The following is an 18,673-nucleotide window of genomic DNA, read 5'->3' as shown; positions in this document are numbered from 1 at the left end:
ATTGCGTCTCTTAGGATTAATTTATTTAGTCATTTGATTAAACAAAAAGTTCAAAAAACCATTTAAATTGAGTGAATTATAACAACAGTCCAAAGCTTAGCCAAACAATTTTATGGCTCACAAGTAAAGATAATGACATCTTAGTTTCCTCAAATGAAAAAAAAATAGTAGCATAGGAGAAGCCACCAAGGTTTAGTGGTGGAACCTAGTTATTAATGATCACTTCTTCTTTTTTTCTTTTTTAAATAATTAATTTGAAAAAGGAGATCGAATAAATACTTATTAGAGATAAATAAACCCAAGAGGAATTTCCTAAATCATCCATGATCCATTGCATTACTCAATCAAACACACTTTATACCATTATTAATTTTTTTTTGGAGAAAAACTTTATACCATTATTGGTAACTTGTTGTGAGTTTTTTTTTTCCTCCTCTTTTCTTTTGCTATACGATAAACTTGTACAATGAATCATGTACATATTCCTGGATCCAAGGCAAGTTGTAAAGGAATTGTGTAAAAGACGATAAAAAAAAGTCAGATCAAACTGCCTCAACTTAAGATTCTCTCTAATCATGGACCTTTAAGCCTAAATTGTCTTGATTATAAAAAAGCTTTGATACTATGATGAGTCATGGCTTATCCTTGCGATAATCGATGGAAGGAACATTATTGCATCAATTCACCATGACTTTTTCATGAATCAACAGTAATTTTTGCCTTGGAGGTGGTGGTTGGTAACTTGTTATAGCATAAAAATGAATACAATTAGAATCACGTCTCACCCATTTTACATTTGATGATTGATAGAAAAATGCAAATCAAAAATAACAAATACCTCAAATTTTTGTGATTCAAGGAATCACACCTACTTGGTTTATAAAGAATGTTTAATTATTAGGGAAAAGGTAATGTTGCATGTACGTCTCTATTTAGTTCCCAATTAGAGGAAGAGGATGAGGATGGACCATAGTGGTTAGGGAGTGGAGAGAACCAAACCATTATTTGATTTGATTTTATATACACAAATATAATGGAGATGTAACTGGGAAAAACCCGTGTCAAATGCATGAGTTGCACTGGAGTCTTGGACACGTTAGAATGTAAACATGTGTCTAGTTTTGGCTACAAGTTAGTGTTTGATGTAACTTTATAACTTTATTTATATTCTTTTAAATATGTACAAGGTTAAATTAGTGAAGAAAAAAAAAGTACAAAAAAATCAAGGTAATGCATGTGATCAAATCAATGAAATCATGAAGAGTTAGTGATTATTAATTGCTATTAACAATTTTGTTTTTTTTATTGCAGTTTATGTATTTATTATGAGAAGATCTTTGCTTTTCCAAAAGGGTGTTGATATTATTGTCATATTTATGTTGGCAATAATGATTATTGTAGCTTGAGTGTTACGCATTGGTCACACATGGGAGAAAGCCATTTTCTTTGATGAACACCATAAAGTATGCATGCACCATGATTTTCTTTCAATATTACTGGTCAAATCTTAAAAAAGAAAAAATGAGGTAAAATGCTGATTATTCAGTCTTAGTTAATGTTCTCGTCAAACATTACCTACTAAGGCTAACCAAGAAGAATTGTGACCCAAAACTTCAAGGGATTTCATTTGTTGTATCATATAGAATAATGAATTCCTTTGATTTCATACTTAGAATTGAGAAATAAATATATTACCTTTCAATTGCAAGTTGTTATCCACTTAATATTGAATAAATGTTTTGCTCTCTCTCTCTCTCTCTCTCTCTCTCTCTCATGGTGATTTGATTTAGTGATAAATAATATTAAATATATGAATGGTTCAAGAGAAAAGAGTAAAAGATTAAAAGATCATGTTAATCTTTCCGCATCATTGCAATATTGAGCTAAAACAAAATGGAAGTAGGTGATATTCTAATACAAGATGTATCAATTACTTCACAAGGGAATTAGTATTACTTGCGAGTTGCGATGTATACTATTTATTCCAATTTCAATTAACAACTTATAGAAAGGTTTCTTAATGGTTGAGTATTTACCTAACAAAAATCGAATAAAATAAGCAGAGAGGTTTCTTGAAAAAGTTTAAAACTATATATGTTTTTTGAGAGAGAGAAAAAAAAAGTTGAAAACTATGGGGGAATAAAGTTAAAAGAATAATAAAAAATAAGAGTAAAGTCGTTGGTACATGGCGTAATTCAGTGGATTGCAATGGATACCCAAAATAAAAAGAAAGGGGTGGAAGAAGAGAAAATAAAAATAGTAATTAGATAATTAGTATTATTTTGTATTTTTTTTAAGAATTATTTTATCTATTTATCTATTAAGAGTTAAGACAATCTTATTCAGACTATTTCAGAGTCCAACGTGATATATATGTAGGATTTTGGCTTGTGTAAGATAATTCTTTTGACTAGAAGCACTTATAAATGTAAGAATTTTTTTATATTATCTATTTGTTTAGATGGAAAATCACGTGTGAAGATAATTTTCCTCGCTTTATAGTATTTGGCAGCATCATAAAAAATGAGTTAAAAAAAAAAACTATTTTAGGCCAATATAAAAAGTATGACTTTTTTTAGAAACTGTTTTCCACTAATTTTTTTTGGAAAATGACTATATTGCATGACAATCTAAATAAGGAAAGTTAGAAGATCATTTTCCAATTCATTTAAGGTTTCTACTAAACATAGCAAAATGAGATAATTTTGTAGAAAATATGCTTTGAAAAATGACTCATTTTCTAAAAAAATATTAGTGTCAAAATAAACAGAGTGTAACACTACCCTTTTCATCTCAAAATAGATGTGATGATTTTAAATAAGATACACTTATGTCAAGTTGAAAAATATTTTTATTAGTATTATTAAAGGGAAAAAAAAAAGGTTTGTTCAAAATTGAAAAGAAAAAAAAGGGTTCAAAATGAAGGGACACTAGCTATAAATATGTGTTGAATGGACTTAAGACTTTTGAATTAAAGGTCATGTTAAGACAGTTGTTAATAAACTATTTTATAAAAGTTTTAACACCATTTTTATGAAAAATAGAAAAACTGGCAAAATATTAATGTTTTTTCTTTTCTTATAAAAAAATTTCCTTAAATTGATTATTAACAAATGTCTTTGGGGAATCCCCGCCTACACCAAAAATTGATTGATGTCTTGGTCTGATATAAAGAGCTATCATCAAGAACGGACACTATAAGTTGAAACTCTCTAAGAAAAAAAAAATGTTTTTGGCGCATTCGTTAACTTTTTCATTAAATTAATTATGGTAAAGATTTTATATATGTAATCTTCTAATCCATTCAGATTTGGTTCCTCCAAGGCATGTGCCATTATGATTTGATCTCAAAGAGATTTTGGGGGGTCAAAACATTGCCAATTGATATAAAGAGAAGGCAATAATTTTTTGGGTAAATTACAAATTTTATCCCTAAAGTTTAGGGGTATTTGGATACATCTCTAAAGTTTGGAGATATTTTAATTTTACACCCTGAAATTTCAGAATTTGGATTTTACCTAATGAAGTTTTGGGTGTTTGAATTTTACATTTTGACATTTCAATATTTGGATTTTACTTCTTAAAGTTTGGATGCGTTTGAATTTTACACTCCCAAATTTTGAAACTTATGTAAAATCTAAACACTCCTAAACTTTAGTGAGTAAAATCCAAAATTTCCTAAAATTTAAGGGGTAAAATTCTAATTCTGAAACGTAAGGATGTAAAATCCAAACACTCTCAAACTTTAGGGAGTAAAATTCAAATTTTGAAATATCAATATGTAAAATTCAAACCCTCCAAATTTTAGGGTATAATTTGTAATTTTTTTTTTCTTGAGAAAAGGAGAAGGTAATATAATATGATATATAAAAAAACACCATGTGCAAAGAGTCAAAGACCTTTTTTTTACAATATTAAATTACATATGATATGATGTGGAAGTTAATGGATAATAGCTTTCATTTTTATTATTGTTATATAATATATTTTATTAAAAGTTTAAAATTAAAATATTTTACCCTGTTCAAGACAAAAAAGAATGTCTGCCATTCTCCACTGTATATCTTTTACAACATGTGACACGTGTAACCGTGTTACAACAACTAATGCAACCACTACCAAATTTTTTCCTTGCACCGAGTTAACGAACATTAAGTAAAAGAATATTATTTTAGATTGACATTGCCTGCTCGGTTTCTAAATTGAATTCAGTTACATTATTTTATTGACTAATGCAACAAAAATAATATATGTTTTATAAAAATAAATAAATTTAAATACTAATTTAGTGGTAAACAGATGGAAATGATTCAATTTAATTGAATCATGTCAAATTCAACAACAAATAACTTGTAATTTACATTTATTATTATAGTGTTTTTTTAATATTCAATTTTAGAAAAATATTTTGTTAAAATTTTTTTATTGTAATTTATTTAGTTATATAGTATTTTTTGAAATTTGACATTCTCAAAATATAGTTTAAACTATAACTCAATTTTGTCAAAGTGAAAGGTGATAAATCTGAAATTCTTTTTTCTTAAACTTGAGTTGAACATTCTATTAAAAGATAAAAAAACTCGATTTTAATAAAATTAAGTTTCAAAAAATGCCACATAATTAAATAAGTAGGCATAAAAGTTTTGTAATAAAATAATATTCAAAAACCAAATATTTAGCAGAAAGAAAGCCTATTATTAATTTATGAAATTATTATCATCATTGTTTTGACAAAATGGTCAAAAAATAAATAACATAACATAACACAAGGCGCTGAGGCAGGGGGCCAGGGGGGCATTGAAGTCAAAAAAAGGTAGGCCCAGGGGTATTGGCAGTCCACAAACAACAACTGAACTAAGCAAAGCAATTCAACCAAGCAACGCAACCCAAAGCTTAAAAAAAAAAAAAAGGGAAAAAATAAAATAAAAAAATGCAAATTACGCCGAAAGTTTGGAGTATTTAAATTTTAAATATTAATTTTTCAGAGTTTGAATTTTACTTCTTGAAGTTAGGGGTATTTAGATTTTTTTTTTTTTTTGATAGGAGGGGTATTTAGATTTTGAGTAAGTCTAGTCACTACTAGTTTCACAACTTTACCACGTGGCAACTCATGAGTGATGAAATCATGGACCCATAATTTTATTTCTACAACTTATAACTCGACGTATAAGCAAATTGTGGTAAAAGTTGTGAATTTGAAAATTATTGTGATAGTAGACTTACTTTTAGATTTTACACCTTAATTTTTCAGAATTTAAATTTTTACCATCCTAAAATTTAGAAGTATTTGAATTTTACATATTTTAGGAGTATTTGGATTTTACATATCAAATTTTGAAATTTTAAAACGTAAAATTCAACCATTCTCAAATTGTAGAGAGTGGAATCCATAAAATTTAGGATTTAAATTCTAAACTTTAAAATTTCAAGATATAAAATTTAAATATCAAAAAAATTTAAAAAGTAAAATTTAAATTCTAAAATTTTAATGGATAAAATTTAAATAATTCTAAATTTGAAAGATATAATAAAAAAAGAAATGAAAAAAAAAGAAGAAAAAAGAAGAAGAGTAGGAGTAGATAGAGTACCGTTGGGGCCTCAGCCAACGTGGCATGGATAAGTAAAGTATTTCACACAACACCCAAAAAGACAAATCTCTTTCTTTATTACAAAAACCAAACCCAAACCCAAACCCAAACACCAAACACAAACACAAAACCAAACTCTCTTTCTTTTCTTTTCTATTTCTATCTCTAAATTTTGAAAACACCAAACGCAGCCTTTTATTAAAGAAGAGTTGTGTTGCTCAGTCTTTCGTGATCTTTCCACAATTATCGTTATCGATCTGACTCTCTCTCTCTCTCTCTCTCTCTCTCTCTCTATATATATATATATATAGACTCTGAAACGACGTCGTTGTGATCGCTTTCGCGTATCGATGATGGCTGGGGGAGTCGAATCGTGGTCTCCGTCGTCGTCGCCGCCGTCGCCGTCTCCGCCTGAGGGAAGAGGAGAAGGGAAAGTGGTGGTTGTTGGAGGAGAGATGGTAATGGACTTTCCGTTGGATGACAGTGGTGCGACGTCGTTTTCGTCCTCCTCTTCTTCTTCGCCCAAATTGCCTCGCAGGCTTCGCCGGAGACTCTCCGAGTCTAAGTCCCCGCAGAGCTGTACCGTCGAAGATATCGAAGCCAAGCTCCGCCACGCCGATCTTCGCCGCCAGGTCTCTCTCTTTCTCTCTCTTTTTGGTGCGGTTCTTGAATATGAAGACTCTCTCTCAACTTTACTCTTCTCAGCTGTTGTTGTTATTTTTTTTTTTGAAATTTTTTTAATTCGTTTAATTAATCTCTATTATCACTAACAAAAAGGTTCGTGTTTGTTTACTGAGAAGATTAACGGAAAATGATTGAGAATTTTGAAGCTTTCTTTTTTGGTCTGGTTCTTGAAATTGAAGACTCAACTCTACTGTTCTTTTTTTTTTTTCGTTAATTAAATATAATTATCATAATTTTACGTTAATTATGATTAATTAAAAAAAGTCTGTTTGTTTGTTTTCTCAGAAAATTGAATTTTGAACGTTTTTTTTTTTTTTTGTTTGTTAAATTGATGATTATTCTGAGATTTTGGTTATGGTTTAATTTCTTAACTTTTCGATTATTTACTGAGAAATCAAATGCAAGGGAAAGAAATAACTAGAATTTCTTGGTTTGTGAAATTGCTTGGAACTTAACTGAGCCAATTAATTCTTCAGGTAGTTAAAGATTCTTGTTTTAAACGTGCTGATTAGTTAATTAAACATTTTGAAGACTTATCAATCTGAATTTCATTTACAGAAAATCTTCAGAGATCACCAAACGGTGTGATCGTTTCATAAAAGTTGGTACAGTCTGTAATTTTCTCAGGAGCCAGATCAAAATTTTGATCTTTTTTTTTTCTTGGTAACCAAACATGGTAATAGGATTTGGATATAAGCTTCCTGAATTTCAAAGGATCATGGGTTATGTTATTTATTTATAAATGAATTTTTTTTGGGAGGTTAAAAGTTTAAAGCTTCGTATTGAAGGTTTTTTTTTTTTTTTTTTTTTTTTTTGGGTGTTAGGTAAAGGTGGGTGCTTCTTCTGTTTGAATTTTTTCTGTTTTGCACTTTCTGGTCTTTCCTTTTCGCATGTCTGGTGGGCCTCTCTTTGTTCTATTTTCAAATTATTTTGCTTTTTAACATTCTTTCCTTAAAAAAAAAAAAAAAAAAACATGATTACTTGTTGAATTTAAATTATCCCTTACTTTTTCAATAAGAAATTTAGTTTTGTCCCCATTTTTTAAAATAGTTTTTTGTAATCTCTTATCTTTATTTCCATGAAAAAATTCACTTTGTAGGCATTTCTGTGTTTTCATTTTCTGAATCCTGCATTGGGTTTATTTATTGTTCTTAGTCCCTCAAGTGAATCTTACATGAGCTTTATTCTGTCATGTTGTTTTGGGTGCAGCAATACTATGAGAAATTGTCAAGCAAGGCTCGAGCGAAGCCCAGAAGCCCATCACGATCCTCATCTAATGAGGAAGATCTTGGTCAGCGCCTTGAAGCAAAGCTCCAAGCTGCTGAGCAGAAGAGGTAATATTTTTGTATTGCATAACTTAATTTTCAGCCTTTTGAAAATGGGGTTGTTTGAGAAAGCTTCACCTAGGAAAAAATTGAAGTTTAAAAATGCTGTACTTTGAAAAAGTGCGGTTAGAAAATGCATTACCAAACATCCATACGTTTTTTTATCTCAATTATACATTCTTCTGTATTGCGCATCAACCCAAATGCTTTCTGTATTTCCATTTGATTGTCTATTTGTTCTTCCTAATGGCTTTTATGGAACTTTTGAGTTGTCTCCAATAGCCTCATCTCTAAGTTTTTCCTTTATAACTTTGCCACTCATTAGTGATCTTAGTAACTACTCCAATACACATCTCTACTATGAGTATAAATTTCTGTTCCAGATATGACATCATTGTCCTTTCTTCTTACATGAGATATGAGACCAAATTATTTATTAAAAAAGAGGAAAACCAAGATATCAAGAAGAGTTTCAAATTCAAAATCTGATTTTGTGTATGGGAAATACATGGTGCATTTATTATGGGTGGGAGATGAGAACACATAAATACTCCTTCGTAATGGAAATACATTTCTTTATATATTTATCATCGCTAAATTGGGATGTATAACTCTGAACCATGTTGACCAAAATTTTCATCCTCGTTGTATTATTGGTGTTGGATATAACTACTTGGCTGTGACTTACTATGTCTTGCCTCGGCATGCATTCGCTGCTTGCTCACATTTGTCAATTATGGAACTTAGATTAAAAGAAAAACTTGGAATTCAAAAGAGATCATTGATTGTTGATTATTGGAATTGGATATAAAGGTGGATTAAGTTCCAGTAAAGACTTACAAATGTGTCCTCCAAGTGATTCCTGTGATTCTTATGTTTGCTTAGGTAAATAAAGAAACATTTTCCTTACACTGATGAGAACCAAAGTATGTTTTGCTTGTTGAAATTCTAGGATGTTTGTTCTTTTAAGCTTACTTGTTATCGAACCAACAGGTTGAGCATTTTGGCAAAGGCCCAGACGCGGCTAGCTAAGTTGGATGAGTTGCGGCAAGCAGCTAAAACTGGGGTACAAATGCGTTTTGAGAAGGAACGTGAGAAGCTTGGCACAAAAGTGGAATCACGGGTTCAGCAGGCAGAAGTAAATAGAATGCTTATCCTCAAGGCTTACAAGCAAAGAAGAGCCACACTAAAGGAGAGGTCATCTCAGTCATTATTGCGAAGGATGGCCCGGGATAGCAAGTATAAGGAGCGTGTACGTGCTGCAATTCAACAAAAGCGTGCAGCTGCCGAGACAAAGCGACTGGATTTGCTGGAAGCAGAGAAAAAGAGGGCACGTGCTCGGATGTTGCAAGTGCGACGGGTGGCTAAATCTGTCTCTCACCAACGTGAAGTTGAGAGAAGGAGAATGAGGGAGCAGTTGGAAGATCGACTTCAGAGGGTATGCATGTTGCCTGAAGTTATATTATATTATATTTATCTACTGTTTCTTGATGTGGCCTTCATGGGGCTTGATTATCTTATTATTTCCCATAATTTGTTTTGATTAGTATTGTTTCTCATAAATTATTATGATACCTAGGCAAAGAGACAAAGAGCAGAATATTTGAGGCAGAGAGGAAGACTAAATAATCCTGTTCACACCAAGTGGAATAGGATGCACAGGCAGGCTGATCATCTTTCCAGAAAATTAGCATGGTATATAACCCAGCTTTACTAATACAGAATTTTTTCCATATGCAAAAAGGAAAAAACTGCTACAGAATTCTAAAGCATTTGTTGTTAATTTTTATTGTGCATTCTTGAGCTGGGTTAGAAACTTATAGCATTGCAGATAAAACTTATGGCTGATCATTTTTTATTTGTTATGTGAACTTGATGGATTTATCTAATGCCTGCAATATCTGGTCTATGCTTTTCAGATGAATGACAAGTTTGTGACAATATCTTTATAGCATTGCAGATATCAATATGAAGAAAATATTTCTATTTTCAAAAACTTATTGATTTTTTAGGACAACAATAATGCTACTTTTTTTTTTTTTTTTTTTAATTTTTAAAAAGAGGAAATAATTTTTGAAATTTGCATTACGCAATGCTTTTTATGAATTATGATATTATTGCAATTTAGAAAGTTAAAGCATATTCAACTGCCTAATGGTATTGCTTGAATTCAGTGCTCAAATAATTTTTCAATTTCAGAACTTAGTAAATGAAGTTAAACATATCCAACACTTTTCCTTTTTTTGGAAAAAACAACATATTTTTTTGAAATTAGTTGTCCTGCAATTTTTTTCTCTTGGATGAAATTGAATGTTTGTTATCCTAATATGTTGCTCTATTAGGTGTTGGAGGCGATTTCTTAAGCTGAGGAGAACTACCTTAGCCTTGGCAAAAGCATATGATGCTTTGAAAATCAATGAGCAGTCTGTGAAGTCAGTGCCTTTTGATCAGCTTGCTGTTCTGATTGAATCATCTGCTACCCTACAAACAGTGAAAGCTTTGGTTGACCGGTTTGAGAGCCGCTTGAAGGTCTCCAGGGCTGTTTCTTCTGCTAATCATGCAATTTTGGATAACATTGACCACCTTCTTAAACGAGTTGCTTCCCCAAAGAAAAGGGCTACTCCCAGGACTTCTATGAGGAGCAGAGATGTAAAGAAAGGAGGCTCTGTCAGAGAGGCAGCCAGAAGCCCAGAAAAATTAACTAGGTATCCAGTGAGACTGGTTCTTTGTGCTTACATGATATTGGGTCATCCAGATGCAGTTTTCAGTGGTCAAGGAGAGCGTGAAACTGCTCTGGCCAAGTCTGCAGAGGAATTTATTCGAGAGTTTGAGTTGTTGATTAAGATTATACTGGAGGGGCCCATGCAAAGTTCTGATGAAGAGTCTGACTTTGGATTGCAAAAACGTTGGACCTTCAGGTCTCAGCTTGCAGCATTTGATAAAGCTTGGTGCTCCTACTTAAATTGCTTTGTGGTGTGGAAGGTTAAGGATGCTCAGTTGTTGGAGGAGGATTTGGTGAGGGCAGCTTGCCAGCTTGAGCTCTCTATGATTCAAACTTGCAAGCTGACTCCAGAAGGAGAGAGTGGTGCTCTTACCCATGATATGAAGGCTATTCAGAAACAGGTCTTGCCTTTAGCCCCCCTTTTATTAATAATCTTTTCTGGAGAAATCATCAAACATCCCTTTTATTAATAATCTTTTCAGAAGAAATCATCAAACATGCAATTGTTTTAGGCTTTTGTAAGGCACTGCAGCATGCAACTGCTGGAAGTTACCATTACTCAACTTTGTTTTTTGTCATTAAAAATAGGCTTTTAAATGACTTAGAGAAGATGTTTCCTGATGCAGGCTAATTTTGTAAATTTTGTTGTAGGCATTGAAATTGAACTGTTCTTTTGATAGGTTTTAATTTTGTTCATAGATTTTACTAATGGTTATATTTGGATGTTTGGAAAAGCAGGTTACAGAAGATCAAAAACTCTTGAGGGAAAAGGTGAAACACCTGAGTGGAGATGCGGGGATTGAGCGTATGGAATTTGCTTTATCTGAAACTCGATCAAAGTACTTCCAAGCAAAGGAAAATGGAAGCCCAGTGGGATCACCAATCACACGCTTCATAACTCCAAGCCCACCTAGTTCCTCGGCTGGTCCTTCTTTTCCTAGCTCAGATAATAGGAGTAATCTGATTGAGGGTGTTGAGAAGCCAAGCTGTGTAGTTCGCTCCCTATTTAAGGAAGATGATATTTCCCCAGTGAAAGGATTTGATGTCTCTAAACATAGTAGCAGTTTAGATGGTCAACTGGGTTCTTCAGGTAAAAAGGTGATCACGGAGAATGAACTGATTGTAAATGAATTCCTTCATAAGCAGCGCTATGCTTCTTCAGATAGCCCAAATGTCACTAATGAAGATCAAGACAGTATTAAGGTTAGTAATTGAGTATAATGTTTTTTTTTCCTTCATACTTATCAAGAGAATGATGGAGGACTCTGTATTAAGGTTAGTAATTGAGTATAATGTTTTTTTTCCTTCATATTTATCAAGAGAATGATGGAGGACTCTGTATGTTGGTTCTTCTGCTGCTGCTGCTTTGCTAGAGTATTGAGTGTAGGAAAAATGCTCTAAAATAGAAGGAAGAGAAAGTGTTTTAAAGTTCACTAAACTTATTTTCTGCCATGCCCTAACAACTTGATACTCATATTTTGTGACTGAAACATATTATAACCCCAAGACCCTTTTATATATTTATAGTCACTTATATGGTAACTTTTTACTCACCTGGAAAAAAAAAATGTATGGTATATCTGCCTGTTGTCAGTATGCAGAAACATGAAGTTCACACATTGCTGATTATTATTATTATTATTTTTTTTTTTATGGGTAATTCATTTTCTTGCCTCATTATTTTGCAGGCAAAGATAAGAGCAACAATGGAGAATGCTTTCTGGGATGGCATCATAGAATCTATGAAACAGGATGATCCTGACTATGATCGGGTCATTCAACTCATGAGGGAGGTGAGGGAGGAACTGTGCGAGATGGCTCCACAGAGCTGGAAACAAGAAATTACTGATGCTTTTGATATAGAGGTTCTCTCTCAGGTAATTCCATTGCTGCAGCCAGTAATTGATATTACTTTTAAAACCATCATTAATAAACATTAACCCTTCTTTTCTTCCCTCCTGAAGGTGCTGAAGTCAGGTAACCTGGACATTGATTACCTTGGAAGGATTCTAGAGTTTGCATTGGTAACTTTGCAGAATCTTTCTGCACCAGCTAGTGATGATGAAATGAAGGCCAATCATCAGAAGTTATTGAATGAGTTATTTGAGATATGTCATGCCACAAATGATTCAAAATATTCATGTGTCATTGCAATGATCAAGGGTCTGCGCTTTGTCCTAGAGCAGATTCAGGTGTGTTTTCATGCATTCTCTTTCTTTTTTTTTTCTTTTTTTTTCTTTTTTTTTTTTTTTTGCTGTGTGGTTTGATCTGGAATTATCCTTAAAAGGGAAAAGAAAAATTGCATTTTATCATGTTGGTTGCCTACTTGCTATAGACATATTCAAGTAAAATGTTGGGAGTTTGGGATTGAATTTCCTTATTTCCATGCTTAGCACATATGAAATTGCTACTTTGGAAGGGAAATATGCATCATATATGGCCTCACTTTCTTCGTCATAATTTTTTTTTTTTTTTTGGTTGCTACGAGATGCTTCAGCCCTGTGGCCCCAAAACAGATTGTGTCTGTTACCAGTCATAGTTGACACTATGCTTTTTTTTTTTTTTTTAACAAGATTGGTCCTTTATTTTCACTTGACAATCAATGGTTATTTTTATGGTTCATGTGTTGAAGTTGTTTCAGTTCCAGTTTCCCTTTTTTTTTCAGCATGATAAACTCTTACTGATGCTGCTAGAGTCTTCAATAGCCAAGCTTTTATAAAATGAGTGGTTGACCTAGGATTGGTGATTACCTACTACACCAGTTGTTATGGTTAATGGTCATGCCTTGGAAAGTTTACCTATATCATCCAAACCACTTCCTTAGGATAGTTTTTGCACCTTACTGGTGGCAGGTCTTTGATGTTTTAAAATGAGAACTTCAAAGGATTTGAACTGCATGATCTGCCCTTGTTTAGTTTTCATTTATATATTTTTGTTCTTCTGCAGAGATACTTGTCAAAAAGAATTGTTTTTTTTGGGTGTATTGCATGTCTGCTAATGTAACGACATTTCATATAATGTGTTCCTTTTTCAACAGGTGCTTAAGCAAGATATAAGCAAAGCACGTTTAAGAATTATGGAGCCTTTGTTAAAGGGTCCTGCAGGCTTGGATTACCTTAAAAATGCTTTTGCCAACCGCTATGGATCTCCATCTGAAGCATTTACCTCTCTGCCATTGACGGTGCGGTGGCTTTCTTCCCTTTTGGATTGCAAAGATCAGGAATGGGAAGAACACACAAATTCTCTTGCTGCTTTGATGAGCAATGAAAATTCAACACATGGATTTCTTCCTTCCACCACCCTTAGAACTGGTGGAAATTTTCCAGTTAAAACAAATGGAAGCCTTGCTGATAAGAGCACTGGTATGATTTTGGATTCAACATTTGGTTATTTTCTAATGGGAAACTATAACAAAGGATTTTGAGCATTCAAAAAATGGAAAATTTTAAATCTTGATGAAAAAAAATTGACATTTCATAATGAAACTGAGAAGAGAAATATGTTGTTACAGATTTGGCACTGACGTTTGTCTTGATACACTTAGTTTTGAGCATCCAAAAAATGGAAATGTTGAATCTTGATGGAAAAAATTGACATTTCATATTGAATTTGAGAAGAGAAATAAGTTGTTACTGATGTCGCATTGAGTCTTTATAAACTTGGTTCTGTCCTTGATTCAGGAAATCAACAACCAGAGTGCAAGGGAGGGAAAGTTGACTTGCTAGTGAGGCTTGGCTTGTTGAAGTTGGTAAATGGAGTAGTAGGTCTAGCACAAGAAGCTCTGCCGGAGACTTTTATGCATAACCTCTTAAGGTTGAGGTCTGTTCAGGCTCAAATCCAGAAGATTATTGTAATTTCAACAAGGTAAAAAGGCTTGCAATATTACATGGGAATGTATGTATTGATTATTTATATATACGGAGGGTAAAAACACATTCAGCATTGAATTTTGAAATTTCTTCAATTTTTTGAATCACAACTCAAATGGTTTAATCCTCTATATGTTACAACGGTCTTTCGTCATTAATATTGTTTGTTCAATTTTTTGAATGAGTTGCTTACTAATGTAAAATTATGTAAATTGCAGCATTTTAATCTGCCGACAGACCCTTCTGAGTGAGAAAGTGATAGCCAGCCCTGCAGACATGGAAAGCATGGTATCAAAGTGTACTGAGCAGCTTTTGGATCTATTGGACCGTGTTGAAGATGCAGGTATTGAACAAATTATTGAAATAATCAGTGTCTTCCCAGAGCATGGTGATGAAGTGGTAGACACCGAGAAGCTTCAGTCACGGAGGGTAGTAATGGCCAGGATGCTAGCAAAGAGCTTGCAAGCTGGGGATCCTGTGTTTGAAAAGGTGTCTCGCACTGTTTATTTGGCTGCTAGAGGAGTCGTGCTGGGTGGGAGTGGACCTCGTGGAATAAAATTAGCAGAAACGGCATTGCGGCAAGTTGGAGCTGCTGTTTTGACAAAGAGGGTGGTGGAAGCTGCTGAAGTTTTAGTGGTGGCTGCCACCGTGTCGGTTAGTGTTCATGAGCCATGGTATATAAATCTGACTGCTACTATGTGATGGATTTGAACGAAGAGAAGGTGTAGTAGTACAGAATAAAATAATACACACTTGTACATACTAGTGTGTGTAGTATGTAGATGTATGTACATGGATTGGAAGCGTATAAATAATTATGGAGAATTCTTTGATGTAAAAGAACAAGATGTAAATAGTGTTTAGACTAATTGAAGGGTTTTTTTTTTTTTTCTTTTGTTTTTAGTTATCTTTGTTTCTGTTTCGCTTGGTTTGCAAGAATTGAGGCCAGCTATGTGGAAGTTGTTAGTTATGTAAGTTATTAGTTATGTATATTTGTTCTAAATAAATGACAGCATGTCAAATTGCACTTTGCTTTTCTTTTAATTGAATTCACTGTCTTAAAATGCACCTGGGTACCAAGGAAAATTTTTAAAAACAAAAATCTTATGCCACAGGAGCTTCGTGCGGAAGAAAGCAGAGTACCTGCTTAAGCATACTTGAAAAGTTGAGATGAATTAGGTTCTTCTCCATTTGAAAAATTGTTTCATGTTTCGTATCAAATATAATAAATAAAGGTGTATCTAATTTCATGGAACTTTATATACTGTCAGATTTTGAAAATAAGGTCTTAAGAACTGTCCATCTTCATATTAGATCCAGTCTTTTAGATCTCAAAAGAATAGCTTCAAAGTCTTAGAAAAAAATGCCTTAGCATATATGAAGTTTGATCAGTTAAACTTAAGGTCTTGTTTGGATTGAGGGAAGAGGAAGGGGAAGTGGAGGAGAGTAGAGTAGAGTTAGCTTCTTATCTACTCTACCTTACTCCCCTTTCATCCTCCTCAATCCAAACAAATTATTAAGTGTCAAACGATCAAAACTCTTTTTTTATTATTTAAAATAAAGGTCTTAATAGATATTTATTAGGGTAATTTTAAGCAGCAAAATGAAGCTACTGATCCTGCATTGCATCCTTTTATTTTTCTCACCTTGTTGCATATAATTAATTTTTTTTTCTTTGGGATGATATTTTAATTTTAGTAATAAACTGGGTTTCTTTTTATTTTTAATTTTTAATTTTTTGGGAAAAATAACTACAATCATATATACAAAGGTTATAGTGTAGAGCATCTCATCAATATTAGTATTAACATTTGCTTACCTAATACCTCATTTGCTTTCATGGGGTTCGATTCCATTTTTCTTTTCTTTTTTTCTTTTTTGAGGAACAATTTAGACAATTCTTAAACCATAGTGAATTAAAAATCAATATATATTATATATAAAACTAGAGACCTTATGTAAGAATGCATGAAGTTTTGCCATGTGGCTCTCTAAGCTTCTATTTAGTTTTTTAAACCTTTTTCATTAAGTTTTTAAACTATTACTCAATAACTTATAGTAACTTATTTTTATTATTAGTTATTGATATGGAACCTTTTTTTTTTTTCTTTGAGAAACATTATTGATATGGACTTAGGTTGACCATTAGACCAAATAAATGTAATTCTTTAAAAACAAATGACTACCTTCTTAAAACAGACAAAAAGCCCAAGCTCAGCCATTATGATTTATGCCCAAAGTTTGAACTCTCTCACCCACGTGTAGCTCAAAACCTACAAGATCTGGCCCACTCCTACAGTTGTGTACATCAAAGGTTAAACCTCTGTGTCTACTGTTTATCCTCAAAAAAGGTTAAAGCTCTGTGCAGCTAAATTTTGTATTATTAAGTGAATTATAAATATTTAAAATAATAATTAGTATTTAGAATATAGACTGTGAAGAGTTTTATCTTTATCTTTGTAGGGACTAAGTTTGAACACTACTATTGTTGGATGAGTGAATTACGGCCCAACTAGCTTAACACAATAAATTTATAGATAATGGGTCTAAGAACTAAGTTTTAGTGAGGGATACAACAACTAGACATGGTTACAAGTTGATTTGGATAACAAGAACATGGGCTAAAGTATGAAACTTTGTCCTTGGCCCTCATTTGAGGAGCTTGTAGTTCTTATTACTTCTTCGGTGCTTGGTTACAAGGGCTTCAAAGACCATACCAATGGCTACTGTGTTTTATGTTTCTGATTTCTTCGATCCCCCATCCTGGAGGATTTCTTACATTATATATATCCCCTTTCAGTTGATCTTGGCCCTCCATTTGTTGACAATACAGGTCACTACTCGAGTGTTTGTCCCATCAGCCGTCTTCCAAAACCTTCTGTGAGTTGCAGCGACCAAGGTAGCACTGTTCAGGGGTCATTTCCTCATTAATGCGGCCAGAACGTTAGTTGTGGGCATTTAATGCGGAGGTGACAGTTTCTCCTTGAATTGCTCCTCCACCATGCTCCCATGGCTGGTCCATTGTACTCGTCCTTCTTTTTGGAATGCTCTGGAAGGCTGCCTTTGATGGCGTGCTGCTCTTCCCTTCTATGATCTTGGTCAACCGAGGGTAGGATTGTCCTCGGCGATGTTCCTCGGCAATTTGGGCTTTCTTCGTTCGTCTTCAGACATTCCTTCTTTCTCGGCGTGGGCTTTGGACTCAGTATAAAATGGGCTGGGGTTGCCAAATTCTTAGGCCCCACAATCTTTTTTTTTTTTGTATGGTACTTTATTTTCAAGAAATCAATTACTAGGTAAATTTTATTTCACATTTTTTTTCTATTGTAAATTTTATATTATTAAGTGGATTATAAATATTTAAGATAGTAATTAGTATTTAGAGTGTAGACGGTGGAGTAATTTATCTTTATCTTCTTCTTTTTAATTCTTTTTGTGTGGAACTTTAATTTCAAGAAATCAAGTATTAGGTAATTTTTTTTTTCACTTTTTTTCTTTTGTTAATTTTATATTATTAAGTAGATTTTAAATATTTAAAATAGTAATTAGTATTTAAATTGTGGACTATGGAGTGATTTATATTTATCTTTTTTTTTTTTCCTTTTTCTTTTTATATGGTACTTTACTTTTAAGACTATGAAGTGATTTACCTTTTTCTTTTTTTATTCTTTTTGTATGGTACTTTACTTTAAAGAAATCAAGTACTGGGAAAAAAAATTTTCACTTTTCTTTTTTTCTTTTGTAAATTTTATATTATTAAGTGGATTATAAATATTTAAGATAGTAATTAGTATTTAGAATATGGATTGTGGAATAATTTATGTTTATTTTCTTTTTCTTTTTCTTTTTGTATGGTACTTTAATTTCAAAAAATAAAGTACTTTCCATTAAGTTTTTAAACTATTACCCAATAACTTATAGTAACTTATTTTTACTATAAGTTATTAATATGGGCTGAGGTTGACAATTAGACCAAACAAATGTAATTCTTTAAAAACAAATGACTACCTTCCCAAAATAAACAAAAAGCCCAAGCCCAACCATTATGATTTATGACCCAAGTCTGAACTCTCTCACCAACATGTAGCTCAAAACCTACAAGGTCTAACCCAACCCCACAGTTGTGTACATCAAAAAGTTAAATCTCTGTGTCTGCCGTTTATCCTCAAAAAAGGTTAAAGCTTTATGTAACTAAAATTTGTATTATTAAGTGGATTATAAATATTTAAGATAGTAATTAGTATTTAGAGTATAAACTGTGGAGAAATTTATCTTTATCATTTTTTTTATATGGTACTTTACTTTCAAGAAATAAATTACTAGGTAAATTTTTTTTTTTTCACATTTTTTTTTCTATTGTAAATTTTATATAATTAAGTGGATTATAAATATTTAAGATAGTAATTAGTATTTAGAGTGTAGAGGTGGGGTGATTTTTCTTTTTCTTTTTTTTTTATTCTTTTGTATGGTACTTTAATTTCAAGAAAA

The 18,673-nt window shown here is 32.4% G+C and overlaps 1 protein-coding gene across 1 annotated transcript; it reads left to right on the top strand.

Annotated features, from left to right (window-relative positions):
* The first annotated feature begins 5,689 nt into the window (after nucleotides 1-5,689).
* Nucleotides 5,690-15,232, top strand: LOC112008898 (uncharacterized). The gene is made up of 11 exons (XM_024041266.2): nucleotides 5,690-6,220; nucleotides 7,482-7,606; nucleotides 8,591-9,035; nucleotides 9,177-9,292; nucleotides 9,940-10,720; nucleotides 11,058-11,522; nucleotides 12,008-12,196; nucleotides 12,284-12,511; nucleotides 13,357-13,681; nucleotides 14,000-14,183; nucleotides 14,407-15,232. Exons 1-11 carry the CDS (start codon nucleotides 5,939-5,941, stop codon nucleotides 14,888-14,890), a joined length of 3,624 nt encoding a protein of 1,207 aa, XP_023897034.2. The 5' UTR covers nucleotides 5,690-5,938; the 3' UTR covers nucleotides 14,891-15,232.
* The last annotated feature ends 3,441 nt before the right edge of the window (nucleotides 15,233-18,673 follow it).

The sequence above is a fragment of the Quercus suber genome, unplaced genomic scaffold, assembly GCF_002906115.3.
Source record: "Quercus suber isolate HL8 unplaced genomic scaffold, Cork oak 2.0 scaffold_68, whole genome shotgun sequence".
Taxonomy (NCBI): Eukaryota; Viridiplantae; Streptophyta; class Magnoliopsida; order Fagales; family Fagaceae; genus Quercus; species Quercus suber.
The sequence above is the reverse complement of the archived record's forward strand: the minus strand, read 5'-3'. Positions and strand labels throughout refer to the sequence as shown.

What these genes read in the sequence shown, in the direction of transcription:
- LOC112008898 (XM_024041266.2), top strand. Translation starts at nt 5,939, where the DNA reads ATGATGGCTGGGGGAGTCGAATCGTGGTCTCCGTCGTCGTCGCCGCCG. An exon ending in CAAGCTGCTGAGCAGAAGAG is followed by an intron (nt 7,607 to 8,590) that starts GTAATATTTTTG and finishes TCGAACCAACAG; the next exon opens with GTTGAGCATTTTGGCAAAGG. An exon ending in TGGAAGATCGACTTCAGAGG is followed by an intron (nt 9,036 to 9,176) that starts GTATGCATGTTG and finishes TATGATACCTAG; the next exon opens with GCAAAGAGACAAAGAGCAGA.